The 14,838-nt window shown below is 41.3% G+C and overlaps 1 protein-coding gene across 1 annotated transcript in view; it reads left to right on the top strand.

Annotated features, from left to right (window-relative positions):
• Positions 1-7,016: 7,016 nt before the first annotated feature.
• grin3ba (glutamate receptor, ionotropic, N-methyl-D-aspartate 3Ba) overlaps positions 7,017-14,838 on the top strand; it is a gene marked incomplete at both ends in the record, with an annotated part of 82,545 nt that continues 74,723 nt past the window's right edge. The window contains one exon of the mRNA XM_079819250.1: positions 7,017-7,469. Within this exon, the coding sequence (XP_079675376.1) occupies positions 7,017-7,469 (453 nt within the window). The remainder of the gene's footprint in view (positions 7,470-14,838) is intronic.

Here is a 14,838-nt window from a genome sequence, read left to right as displayed (position 1 = left end):
ACAGTCGAGTTATGAAAAATTGAGTGTGAGGGATTTGTTCACTTCACACAAAAAGATTTTGGAATGAGATGGCTAACTGTAGTAGCGTTTAGTCCACTGTCTATAATAGCCTAATTTAGAGATTTTTTTTTTTTTAACCGACAACTTTGATCGGTTAACGTTGATACGGTCAACCATCGGTTAACATCCCTAGTCCTGACTCCCTGCCTGCAAACATATTGTCCCTTAAATGATCGATCTTGCTATGCGCTCTAAGCGCTTAGGTAAATTCAAAGAAATAATTATTTTTCTGTGGCCATGAAAAATATCCTTTTCTATATTCTATATTACTGATACTGAACATCCATAATGAGTTATGAATAATTATTCATATTTCCCCTCAAAGCTAATTCGCTACAAACTATTGAAATAAGTTTCGAGTTGTGTTTCTGGTGCGGGTTGATAGTTGTGTGGCATGTGAAGCATGGCATTTCAAATCAGTCACTTATGGAGGTTCTTTACAATTAAGGCTTCTGCTTTAGAAGGAACAACTCATTGGGTTTCGGAACAGAGTTAACGACTCCATTAGCTGGGTTACTTCCTCACAATTAAAAAAAAAAACCTGTATAATTGTTACCTTAGAACACAAACAGCAATGACCTGCCAAACCCATTGAGAACACAATCAGCAAATGAAGGCAGTTCTTAGCCACTACACATGACATGACAAATTACACATGACTAAATAGCATCCCTGTGATAATTCACTTTTCATTGATGGGTTAAACCAGGTTTTCCACCCTAACATTGTCCATGTGTTACACTACCTGCCACTAAATCAATATAGCCTTTCCTCCAGCTCCTTGCACTCCTGCAGGGAAAAAGAGGGGAAGCGAGCAGGTTATTTCAAATGATGGTGGCTATAAACTATGACATGCACACACAAGCAGTGAGTCTCTGTGGATATGATAAGTATGTCTGAACCATGGTAAAAATAAATCCAGCACAGCAATACTAACCTACCCAGCGGCAGGGTAAGATGTGTGGATTTACATAGTGCATGTGGGGAAATATGCCTTGCGATACAGAACCTTAGCCCCCATTAAACTTTAATGCAACGACACAACTTGTGTTTCAGAAAAAAAGTCAAGCCAGGAACGAGACATTTCCTCTATGAAACCAAAGTTAGATCTGCAGTGCTTTCTGATCATATTATATTTGATATTTTCAAAAAGCTCACTGCTAAATTAAGTTTTTACAAACTCTTTCAACTTCTTAGAGACTAGCAAATGTACACCTAATATGTTGTTAAGTTAATTGACTGCATGAAACTCATTCGTTTTTTATCAGAACCATGTTTGCTGAGTCTGATAAAACAGAGAGGGGTCATGGAGTGTTTGACCAAATTAAATGAGGTTTCATATAGATACCCTCCTGCTGTGAACCGGCTTGCGCTCGCTATTTATGCATCACGACCCTAATTTGAAGTCTAAATTACTCTTCATCTCCAATGGAGGGATAAGATTTACGATGTTCCCATTTTCACAGACTTGTTTGAATTGAAAGATGTGCCAAGCTTTCCAAAAGCAGGAATGAATATCTTCGTTTTAGCACATCTTATACTATATGAGTATATAGCACTTCAGATTTTAATAGAATTATCCATTTTATCTGCCCTCTCCTCTCACACAGCACATCCTGATGGTTCACTGCATCCGGCATGCTGCTGAACTGTCTAGTGGACACAAAAGATTGTGCTGAAATTAGTCAAGTAGGATGTGCTGAGAATGTAGATGCCGCACAGTGATATTTAAAAGCACTGCGCTCCTGTACGAGTTGTTCTGTAGAGCATTATGGCAGATTATGGAGTGCTGCGACATGCGGTTCAACGGAAACAGCACTGATGCTACATTTATCCATACTGTAATTGCAGAGCTTCTGCTCAGAGGCTTTTTCTGAGGTACCTCTCAAAATTCAATTTCAGAACTCATTGCCTCAACTGTTGCATCTCAAACAGTGTAAATGCAGGAATGGCTAATGTATGCATATGTCACAATAGGAAGAGTCATAGGAAGAGACTGAGGAGGATTATCTATATGGGTGCTCGCATAAGGTGGGTGTAATCCCTCTGAGATAAACACGTGTTTTAATTGGTTTTTATGATTAAAGTGTAATCCTTTAATTTATATATTAAACCAAGTTGAATACAATTGACTATAGGAAGGCTCTTTCTCAAAAAAGGTTCAATGGGGTTCTATAACCCTAGGGTTCTTGACTCCATTTGAAAGAACCTTTATGCCAAAAGGTTCTATATAAGGGAGAACTGTCTTAAATGATGAAATGGAACCCCTAAAAGGTTCTATATAGGAAGCACATGATAGAACCCTTAAAGGGTTAGTTCACCCAAAAATGAAAATAATGTCATTTATCACTCACCCTCATGCTGTTCCACACCCGTAAGACCTCTTCATCTTCGGAACACAAATTAAGATATTTTTGTTGAAACCTGCATAGCCAGCAATGACATTTCCTCTCTCAAGATCCATTAATGTACTAAACACATATTTAAATCAGTTCATGGGAGTACAGTGGTTCAATATTAATATTATAAAGCGACAAGAATATTTTTTGTGCGCCAAAAAAACAAAATAACGACTTATATAGTGATGGCCAATTTCAAAACACAGCTTCATGAAGCTTCGAAGCGTTATGAATCAGCGGTTCGGAGATCCGGAGCAGTTTGGATCCAAATCATGATTCAACACACTGATTCATAACACTCCGAAGCTTCATGAAGCAGTGTTTTGAAATCGGTTATCACTATATAAGTCATTTTTTTTTTTTTGGTGCACAAAAAATATTCTTGTCGCTTTATAATATTAATATTGAACCACTGTACTCACATGAACTGATTTAAATATGTTTTAGTACATTAATATCTTGAGAGAGGAAATGTCATTGCTGGCTATGCAGGACTCACTGAGCCATCAGATTTCAACAAAAATATCTTAATTTGTGTTCCGAAGATGAACGGAGGTCTTACGGGTGTGGAACGGCATGAGGGTGAGTAATAAATGACATTATTTTCATTTTTGGGTGAACTAACCCTTTAAAGTTTATATATTGTATATAAAACCTTTTCTTATAAGAGTGTACGAGCCGTCGGGAAGAAAATCCGAAGGACATATATGAATATTTATTCGCACCACGCGAGTCTGCTTGAAGGTGACTAAAAGACAATTGCATACCTCCATCCATGTGTCAGGACAGGACAGTTGCGTAGGTGTCTTGTGAAATTTTGATTTACCCTCAAAATCTCCTGCATCTCTGAAATCTCCTGAAATGTTGGTCTGTATGCGCTGGAGCTGAAAAAATAACAATCAAGCAAGCATCACTGGTTACATGTTAGTGTCAGACATCAGACGGACATCATAGTACACTCCCATTAAGCGGTCAACCAAATGGTTTTTGGTGACATTGTTCAGGGGAAAAAGATTGAGATGTGGTTTAGAACAGGAAAAGAGATTAAATAATAAATATTATTAGTTTCTGAAAGAGATTACATATACTGTAATATGGGCCCTGTAGAGTAAACCATCATTTTTAGGTGATGTCTGTAGCACATATAAACTGTCAGAAGTTCTGCTCCAAAAAAGGTCATGCTGCCGAATTTTGACATGGTTCATATGCTTTTTTCTCAGTCAGTGGTTTCTAATCCTCAATTAGTCTGTAACATCCAAGCTATTATTACAAGCAAATGGATTTGAGGGTGCAAAGCTTTCCAAACTGCACAAGTAATTGCTTAAAAACAGTTTCATGCATTGCGGTGCTAATATGTTTCTTGTCAGACGGGAAATGAACTAGATGCGTGAAAAATGCACCGAAATTATGTAGGATCAGATCATTAGTGATAAAATGATGATGTTATTAAAAATAACTATTTTTTTCAACCATATAAATGTCCATTGTTCATATTTCTTGTGTTTATACACAGAGGTGAAAAGGGCACATGTTCATTCCTTCCTCAGTTGACTGCATGTGCATCATTTTCTTTAGACTTCATTCCTGTTAAGGAAGCATTGTGTAATGAGCAGTTTATGGCAGATGTACATTTTCTGTTGAATTACTAAAGGAGAAAAGTATATTTTAATGAGCTTATTGCAACACAACCACCCAGTTGTGGAAAAATGCCTACGGTACATACAGAAATAAATTGAAATGAAGAGGACCATGGGATGTAAAATGTAGAATTACTTGAAATAAACTAATTGTCTGGCTAAAGAAAAGGGTTGTATTGTAACTCATTTTTGTTGAACAACAAAAAAAATCTATTACATTGCATTTCAGTTTTGCGCTCAAACAGAGTGACAAGTTAATATATTTGGATTACTGTTCTATAGCAAACAAAGGCCACTGTAAATTAATTATACCGAACAAGAGCATCCGTGTTGCCATGCAATTATTATTTAATTAAATATTCAATGAATGGGGTATTGTCCTTGAACTACGCTAAACCATGTGAATTCACTTCCTCAGTCACCTCTATATCTCTTTTTAAGACTTAACTGAAATCATTAACTGTGAAAAATATTTGGCTTGGCAGCCTCTGGACTGTAGGGGATTTTGCACCTGTAATCTCAATTTAAAGTGCCCCTATCATGGCATTTGAAAGGTTCCTATTTTTGTTTTGGGAGTCCCAAACAACAGGTTTACATGCATGCAAGGTCAAAAAACACTTTAATTGTCTTATAATATGCATTTATTTTTTACTTTATTTGCTCAACGACTCCCAAAGGAGTCTACTGCGTGGAGCGCATGTCGGAAACGGAACGCCTATCACCAGGATTACGGCTTGTCAAGTGTTGAAAATGTTATACAGTGTATGAACAGACATGGCATACATTTTGCTTTACAATTCGAGCCAGAGTCCGACGAAGAAACGTCCAGAGTTGCTGATGAACCAGAAAGTCAATCGCAAACACGACTGGTGCAGGACCTTTCTCAATGGTAAGTGTCAATGTAATGTATGGCATTTCAGGCCGATTGAACATGCAGAAGCAGAGTAAGTATGTCTGAAAAGTGACGTGCTGTAATCGGATTAATCTTGCTGTCTGTCGCCATTTGTTAGTTCAGTGAAACGCGTCACAGCCAAATGAATTGCCAAATTTGTTTAGGTGCACATGTGGGAACTGTATCAAAATGCCAAGCGAGGCTGAAAATGCGGGCGATATGCAAATATTTCGTCTTGACGTCACAACGAAACGACTAGGGGTTCGTTTGAAAAATTATTCTTTTAATTGACTCGGAGTCGACTCTTACTTTTCAGAGACAATATGTGTGTTCGACATCGACTGCGGCTGGATGCAAACGATTGGCGAGAGTAGCCGCGTGCAGGAGACATGGAGACGTGAAGTCGGACACTTTCTGCTTCCCGCAGTGACGCTCGCGCTGTGTTTGCATACTTTATCAAAGCTGAAGTGAAATAAATGCAATATTTGTCAATACACAGATGTTTCAGAGACATTATTGTCATGTAATACTTTATGCACTTTTTAATACAGCGTGTGTTTGTACAAGTATAAAGTTCAACATATAAGCCTACACTATCAATGAAGTGGGGTCTACATTTTTTATCAGTTTTATTTTGATAAACATGACAATATAACATTGCGACTACATGAGAGGTTTTACTGTTATAAAAAAAATGATTTGTGAGCATTAGTGGAACTGAAGTTTTTAGAATAAACACGAAACACACGTGATCGCTGTCATGCGGTGAATCTTGCCAATCATGGAACAGCTGTGTCTTCATCAGAATCCGTGCAGTCTGGTGCAGCCGCTCTAGAGAAGCTGCACCGGCTGTATTAGCCGACTGCTCTCGAATCACTCTCGCGGTACTTTCATGTCATACGTCACTGTCACGTGGCATCGGCGCTGCCTCAAGTCGGACAAAATTTCTAACCGGCATGCACTGCTTCAAGTCAGCCGTCGATCGGTCTGTGCATCGCTGCATCAAGGCGAACAGGCCTAAAAACTTTACGGTGCACTTGCAGATTTAAAACTTTGCAGGATGTTTTCATTCACTTAGAGCTATGTTAAACACTACATGAAAGGTAATTAAACAGTTTTTTTGCATTTAGAGGGCTCTTAATCATCCCAATTGAACCAGTTTTGGACTTTAAACTGACATCTATCAGCCTGGATGCATGATGGTTCTCTACTAAATATAATCTGTTCTCTTATTATCAATATGATGGACATTCTTGGATTTAAACGATTAATTATGGGCTAATTTTCATTTTTGGGTGAACTATCCCTTTAATCTCAACACTTTTGAACAGTGTGTAGTTTGTACTGGTATGCAGATAGCATTTGGCTGTATTTTGTGACCATTGTGTGTTTGGGCTTTATTCACTGTAAAAAGCACTGACTGAAAGCGCAATATAAAGTAAATGTATTATACCTTACTGTCATTAATAGCGATAACATGCTCAATTGCCTGACACAACTGGTCATGTGATGTCAACATGGCGGCGGCCAAAAGGGGGCGACCCTCTCCACGTACAATAAAATAAACATTTCGGGAAAAGTGCTCTTTAAATGTCATTTTGATATTTATTTTTTTAACTGTTTATTTAATTATGTGTATAACTTTTTTAATAAGCAAAAAACACTGAGTTTACTATTCCATTAAGTGAAGATTTGAAGACATTTTAATAATGTGTCATAAGTGACCTTTGGGAAAGCTTAATTAATCATAATTTGATATTCTACCAGACCTGGCGTGGCCACAAGTGATCTTCCTCCGAGCTCGGTGATGCTGAAGATCTCCAGTGGCACAGCACATCCTCCCTCAACGGCGCGCACAGCACTTCCTCGCCTTCAACACTTGGAGTAGACGGAATGGTTGCACTACTTGCATTTTAACCGAGGCTGCATCTGCGTGCGCGTAAAACCATTAAGGACAAGAACAATTGGACAAGAATAGAGCGATGCCATCTTGTGACGAAACCTCAATCCAGTTGCGAAAGGAGCAGGATGAATTTAGTGCTCTCCAGATTCTTGGCATACCTTCATGTCGGGCTCCAGGTCGCTCTTCAGATGTTTATTTACCCTTGTCATCTGCATCCCCAGCCCTGCCACATCCTGGCACGCATTGGGCACACAGTGCGCTTGGGTGCGCTCCTGCCGACCCGCCAGCAGTCCAGGATACAGGGCGCCCTCAACCGCGCCCTGGTCCACCTCCGGCAAAGTGGGAACAACTTCTTGCCGTACAATTTGAGCTTGGAAGTATTGTCCCGAGAACCGCTCAATGGAGACCCCGAGTCCATGTTCAGGTGCGTGTGTCAGGATATCGTTGTTCAGGGAGTCTCGGCTGTGCTTGCGTTCCCTCAGAGCCACGAGGAGCTCATACAAGTGGAGTTCATGTCCTCGTTTTTGGAAATACCTTTCATCAGCATCATTGAACAGGGTGAACCTCTTAAGACACAGGTGAGCAGCAAACTCATTTTCCTTACTTTTATCCAGAGCGCTCTTTCGATTTTGAGGAAGATGTGGCCGAACTGTTTCGTATTTTGGCGCCTGTCTTGTGTTTTCGGTCTCGATGTGCATTTTCTTAATTTCGGGAGTTTTCTCTTTGTTTCATCATTTATTCTCCCTGTTACAACTGTCACTCGTTGTTATTGAGACATAACCAACACAATCCAAGAGCTCGTGAGAACCGCGAAATGTTTTGTTTCCGCGTATGTAACGAAGTGTTTTTTTCTCTTCTTTTTTACACTGTCAAACTTTGATATAATATTCCCAAATGAGTCTCAAACATATAAAGTAGTTAGAAGTATACTATTCATCCCTAAACCGTGTGAATTAATGTCAAGTAGGCTACAAAACGTGCTGTAGTCACCGGGGTAGGTTGTAACACCAATTGAAAACAATTTTGTGCATTCTTTTATTGTAATAATCAAATGTATTCGTTCAAATTAATCACCTCTCACCCCATTTCCTTTGAAACATTTTGATTAAAAAGGGTAAACGTATAAACAGCAAATAGAATTGGAAACAAATCTAAAAATACATAAAAGCATTTGTGTGTTAGTCTCTCTCAAAGTAGATGAAGATGCAAAACCTGCTGATAGATACCAGATGATACCAGTTCTGTCATGTAACATTCCTTAACATAAACTCAAATTATATTATTATGCAGGTTTTTTAAAGCCCTCTATATTGTTGCACACAGTCTTACAACCTCTATTGTCACCTCAGGAGGATGGTGGAACAGATTTTACATGTTAAAAGAAACCGAGAGAGTTTAAGAGTTAGAGCTGTGGCATGTCTTTCAGGTGTTTTTGTCTAGGGGCCGGACACAGAGATCCTGATGTATTCCTGTGGAACAATCCTAACACTGTTTAGGGCTCAGGGTTGAGGCGTGCTGATTCTCGTTAGTATTCTAAGCAGCAAACAGAGCGGATGCCAGTCGCACCAGTTGTTTCTGTCTCCAGCAGTGCAGCCAGTTGCAGCGGTTTCTCCTGGCAGGGAAACCTCAAAAGATTTTCCTCCCGTCAAACTCTGCCAGCATATGGACACAAAGGAACAAAGGCACCCCTGATTTTGCATAAAGAGGCACGAACAGCGGGTCAGCAGAGAGACTCGTCTTTTAAGATGCTCATTCATAACAGCAAGATTTATCCTACATCTTATAAAGTGTCAGTCAAAAGGCTTTTGTGTCCTGTACATTTACAGCCTGGCTGCTTGTAAAAGCTGCTTCATATATTGCGTTATTTTTAGCCAGAGCGAAATGATAAACAAGGCCATTTCTGTGATTAATGAAAATTATTAGCAAAATGTTTGTGATTGCTCCATTTTGACACAGCCTGGGGGAAGTGTGAAATCATTAGTGCCCATCTTTTTCCTGCCGGAGCAAGGCTTGGCTCATGCCATCACCGTGGAGTCGTTAACTTCCGAAATTACTTTAACAAATTAAAAGATAGATCTAATCCCATAAATATTCCTGGCCAGTATGGGGACAAGGATGCTCATATATTTTAGGACGCAACCAAAGAATATTATGCTGTCTGAACGCTTTTCAAAAGTAATATTCTTTATCCTTGCTGAATAACTCCCTCTTTCGGCTCTCTGCAGATGAAATAGCCATCCACTGGTCTTTTACCAAGCACTAGCCTGAATTTGCAATTTGAGTGATTCAAATGAAATAGTTTCTTTCATTTCCGTGACAATATTCGCCCCACAGCCAATCGAACGCAGGGTAGATTACCATATTCTTAGTGACTTAAATTATTTTGTTTGCTGACCAAATATGCCCAGCCTGTTTCGTTCAGGAAAATTCTGCTCGTCTACGCTTGAGTGCTCATTAACTTGTCTCCCTTCTGTAGCAAATATTCCCAAGCACAAAAGGAAGATTAGTACATGCAAAACTCATTTTGTCCCTTTGAATGAAATCACATTCTAATCCAAAGGCCTTTCTCAATTATGCCTCTTTGTTAGCTTACCAGTGGACAACCACTGGAAGGTTATTAGGCTTAATGAATCCTTAATTTAAGAGTGCCGTAGAGACTGTCCAAATGTTGATTTTGCGTTAAGCTCCAGGTCGTTACATTCAGAGTGGACTCAGAATAACCTTATTCATGTACACCTAAATGAAGACATTAATTTGTGAAAAAGCTAGTTATCTTGTAGATGCCCTCCTCATTATTTTATAGCATGACCTTTTGCCATTGCAGTCTTGCAGTAATCACTGAAAATAGTAACCTTTGGAAAATTGAAACCACAGCAGTGGTTCTCAACAGTGCTCATTTTGAATATCTTCCTTTCAAACCAGTGTTGAGAAACGCTAAATTAGAGGATCATGATAACGGTCATCAGATTACAGAATATTCCGTTCAATAAAAAAAGCTAATGTTAAGTAACTTATATGTGTTTTAGACACAATAATGTCAGCTACGTTGTGTATTTGTGCTCTGCTAGTGAAAATAGTGTTAAAAAAAAGCCCCAGCAGAATCAGTCATCTGTCATGACAGTAGTGGCACTACTGAATGAATCAGTGTTGAGAACAAATAGCTTAGCTTGAGGAACGATTCAATGACTCATTCATAAAGACAGTAGGCGTTTCTCAATACCGAATACGCAAAGTTCGGACACTCGTCCTTGGTGGTTCAGACTTGCCAAGTTCGACTTAGGAGAACAAACCGAGGACAGGAGGACGCAAGGCCGGAAATTCTACAAATGGAACAGCAGCTTTCTTGATAACGTCACTCAGCTCGCTCTGGCTACTCCAGTTATCTGTATGCGTATTTTAGGCAACAATAAAGCGAAATGTGTAATAAAGCACCACTCTGCCTCGTTTTCTTTCAAATAAAATAAAAACCTTAAACATATTAATAGCCACGCAAATGTGTTTCAGGAAAAGCGTACATTGATTATTTGGGTAACACTAATATGCATGAATTCATGCTTAACTAATGCACAGATAATCATGAGTTAAACTCCTAAAGAACTAAACCATTTATTGACGATTACTGCATCAGCAACAAATGAAGATTCTATATGTTTAATAAATTAAGTAATATATAAATTGTTATTAGTTAAATGTGCCATAATGTGTTAATTACCTAATAACATATTATATTAACTAATAGTGTAAATTAATGTGTTAATGGCCCATGGAGCGGAAGAAGGCCTGGAGACTCAGGCAGAGCAGGCAGCCAGGGTGGAGGAGACTGGGCAGATGACCAGGCTGGAGCAGGCGGTCAGATGACCAGGATGGTGCAGGCAGAGCAGGCAGGCAGGCAGGGTGGAGTAGGCGGCCAGGACTGAGCAGGCTGGGCAGATGACCAGGGTGGAGCGGGCCAGACAGATGACAGGCTGGCGCAGGCAGAGCAGGCGGCCAGGGTGGCACAGGCAGCCAGGGCGGAGCAGACGACCACCACAGCAGTGCAGACGGTCTTGGAGACCCCCACGGTGGAGCAGACGACCACCACAGCAGCGGAGAAGGGTTTGAAGACCCCCACGGCAGAGCAGACGACCACCACAGCAGCGGAGAAGGGTTTGAAGACCCCCACGGCGGAGCAGACGACCACCACAGCAGCGGAGATGGGTTTGAAGACCTCCACGGCAGAGCAGATGACCACCACAGCAGCGGAGAAGGGTTTGAAGACCCCCACGGCGGAGCAGACGACCACCACAGCAGCAGAGCAGGTGGCCCGGTCGGAGTCCTCTCTGGACTCGTGACAGGAGGCGGAGTTCTCTCTGGACTCGTGACTGGAGGCGATGTCCTCTCTGGACTCGTGACAGGAGGCGGAGTCCTCTCTGGACTCGTGACAGGAGGCGGAGTCCTCTCTGGACTCGTGACAGGAGGCGGAGTCCTCTCTGGACTCGTGACAGGAGGCGGAGTCCTCTCTGGACTCGTGACAGGAGGCGGAGTCCTCTCTGGACTCGTGACAGGAGGCGGAGTCCTCTCTGGACTCGTGACAGGCGGCGGAGCCCTCTCTGAACTCTGACCTTGGGGTGGGGCTGGAGCCATCTCTGGACGCTGGTCAGTGGCGGCGGCCATCTCTGAACGCTGGTCAGTGGCGGCGGCCATCTCTGGACGCTGGTCAGTCGCTGAAGCCATCTCTGAACGCTGGTCAGTGGCTGGAGCCATCTCTGTACGCTGGTCAGTGGCTGGAGCCATCTCTGGACGCTGGTCAGTGGCTGGAGATGTCGCTGGACTGGCGGGTACAGAGTAAATGTCACATTCCTCCACGACACCCACAGTAGCTTATTTGTAATGCCAAATCGATATAATGTTCCAGAGTCGAATTAGGGTCATGAAATGGCATAAACGAGCTGAGCGGCTCAGATAGTCCCCCACGAAAAAATATCATGAGGCATAGCGTGTCCAGTGTGGAGAGATGTGCCAGATCAATAAAGTCTTGCACATAGTTCTCAATAGGGTGATCTCCCTGGCGGAGACGCACAATCTGTGCGGCTGGACTAATTTGTGGACGGACGTTCACTTGGCTGCTGGATCTGTGCATTGCGAAGTCTTCTGTAACGGACTGCTCTAAGACAGAAGGTAGAGGATCCAAACGCAGCTTTATTTTAGAATAATCCACAAACGTAGTCAAAAACAGGCAAGAGGTCATAACAGGTAATCAGTCCAATCAGGCAAACAAAACAGGAGAGACAGGCAAAAGGGTAATCCATGGAACGGGCAAGAATTCCAAGACCAAGAGACATGAAACCAGGGAAAACGCTCAGAAATGCAGTGTTACACAAAACAAGACTTCGCAATGAATGATAGACATGACCAGGCTATTATAGTGTGAGCTAACAAGGTAATGGGGTGCAGGTGGTAATCAATGAGTGCTGATGAGTCCGGGCAAAGGATTATGGGAGATGTAGTCCTTGAGGGAGTCACAGTCCGGGGTGGAGTGCCCTCAGGTGGTAATCAGGGGCACTCTCACTGGTGATTGTGACAGGGTCGAAGCCATGCATTGCAACTTCCAGTTGTCTGCTGTAATTAATCATTAGCTAATGATTTGCATTATGTTATGACTTTACTTGTTGAGGCACATGACTGTTAACTAATTTTAAATTAATTCAAAAGCCATAACCACAATGACATATTGTCACAGACACGTCAGGTTCCACCCTCCACCAATCACAGCGCACTCCTTCCCCAGAGTACTGATCACCATCACCTGCACTTCATCACCACACTCATCACCAGGACTACAAGACTCACAACCACACAGCACTCCACGTCCGGTCTCGTTCGCATATTCTTCAGGCTATGCTTACCTCAAGGACTCTACTACTGATACTTACCTGTCTCCAGCGTGTCTCCTTCCTTCCGTGTTCCTTGTCTGCTGTGTGGGTGTGTTCCTGTCCGTCCCTCAGTACTCCAGCGATCTACAGTCTCCAACGATCTCCAGTCCCAAGCGACCTCCAGGCTCCAGCGTCCTTCCATCTACAAAACAAAAGACAGTAACTCTCTCTCTCTCGTATCACCTTCTAATCTACCAACAACCGGTTTACTCACCTGCTCCACAACACCTGCTCTACTGTGGTCTAATAAACTACCCTTACCTGTTAACATCTGTGTCTGCCTCCTGTGTACTTGTAACACATATTACTTAACAATTATTTAATAGTCATGTGCCTCAACAAGTAAAGTCATAACATAATGATATCTTTGCAAATGGTTAGCTAATGATTAATTACAGCAGACAACTGGAAGTTGAAATGCATGGCTTTGACCCATTGTGGTAATAAACGCATTTATTTACATTATTAGTTAATATAATATCTTATTAGGGAATTAATACATGATGTCATATGTAATTAATAGCAATTCATATACGTATTACTTAATCTATTAATTATGTAGAATGTTCATTAGTTGCAGATGCAGTAATCATTAATAAATGGTTTAGTTCTACATGAGTCATACATTAACTCGTGTCTCTTTTTGTTAAATGTGAGTTTTAATGATCAATAATAGCATTTATAAAAGTACAAGTAAAAGTTATAAGAAGCTATACAATAAGAAATAAAGCTAACAATTCAATCAAACGTACAAAGTCAGAGCTCTATAGGCTACAATGGTAAAGTTAAATAGCCTAAATATATAAAGTTATGAAACTTTACTTTGCCCTCAGCCAAACGATCTGCCCAGACACAAATTATAGATTCATGATACCAAAGATCGGCAGTTAGATATACACAAGACAAATTATATATCTCATGTTTAGCCACTACAGAGACATCAGAGCCAGCGGCAAACATCAGAAGGACTAGCTGAGTTAAGGCTGTTCTCGGTACGTGAGTGCTGAGCGCCCAGTGATTGACTGGATATCACAACTCTGAAAACGTCAGATCAAGTTTTCAAATAGGCGCTATCTTTATCAATAAACCACAGATTTGAGCTTCAAAGGGATAGTTACCCAAAAACGGAAATTTTATGTTTTTCTGCTTACCCCCAGGGCATCCAAGATGTAGGTGTCTTTGTTTCTTCAGTAGAACACAAATTAAGATTTTGAACTCCAACCGTTGCCGTCTGTCAGTCGTATAATGCATGTGAATGGGGTCTAATTGTATTAGAGTAAAAAACATGCACAGACAACTTCAAATTAAACCCTGCGGCTCGTGGCGACACATTGATGTCTTAAGACACGAACCGATCGGTTTCTGCGAGAAACTGAATGGTATTTATGCTATTATTTCACCTCATATCAGCTGAATGTCATCAGCTCTCCAGACCGCCATAACTTCCTGTGAGTAAGGTCAAAATACCAGCGCGATCACATAAATATATACATAGATTCCTCATTCGATCAATCCGTGCAGGCACTAATGAGGCATCTATGTATATATCTATGACCGTTTCGGTATTGTGACCTTATTCGCAGGAAGTTATGGCGGTCTGGAGAGCTGATGACATTCGTCTGATATGAGGTGAAATAATAGCATAAATACTGCTCGGTTTCTCGCATCGTTTCGTGTCTTAAGACATCAGTGTGTCGCCACTAGCTGCAGGGTTTAATTTGAAGTTGTCTGTGCATGTTTTTTTCTCTCTAATAGAATTGGACCCCATTCACATAAATTATACGACTGACAGATGGCAACGGATGGAGTTCAAAATCTTAATTTGTGTTCTACTGAAGAAACAAAGACACCTACATCTTGGATGCCTTGGGGGTAAGCAGAAAAACGTCTCGGTTACGTATGGTAACCCTCGTTCCCTGAAGGAGGGAACGGAGACGTACGTCGGACGTACCGACGAATTGGGATCACTTCTGGGAGCCCCTATCAGCTTCGAGCTATCTAGAACCGGCCAATGGACAATTGGCGTGCGAGATTT

The sequence above is a fragment of the Gobio gobio genome (genome assembly GCF_949357685.1).
Source record: "Gobio gobio genome assembly, chromosome: 6".
NCBI lineage: Eukaryota > Metazoa > Chordata > Actinopteri > Cypriniformes > Gobionidae > Gobio > Gobio gobio.
This window is presented reverse-complemented; position numbering and strand designations above follow the sequence as displayed.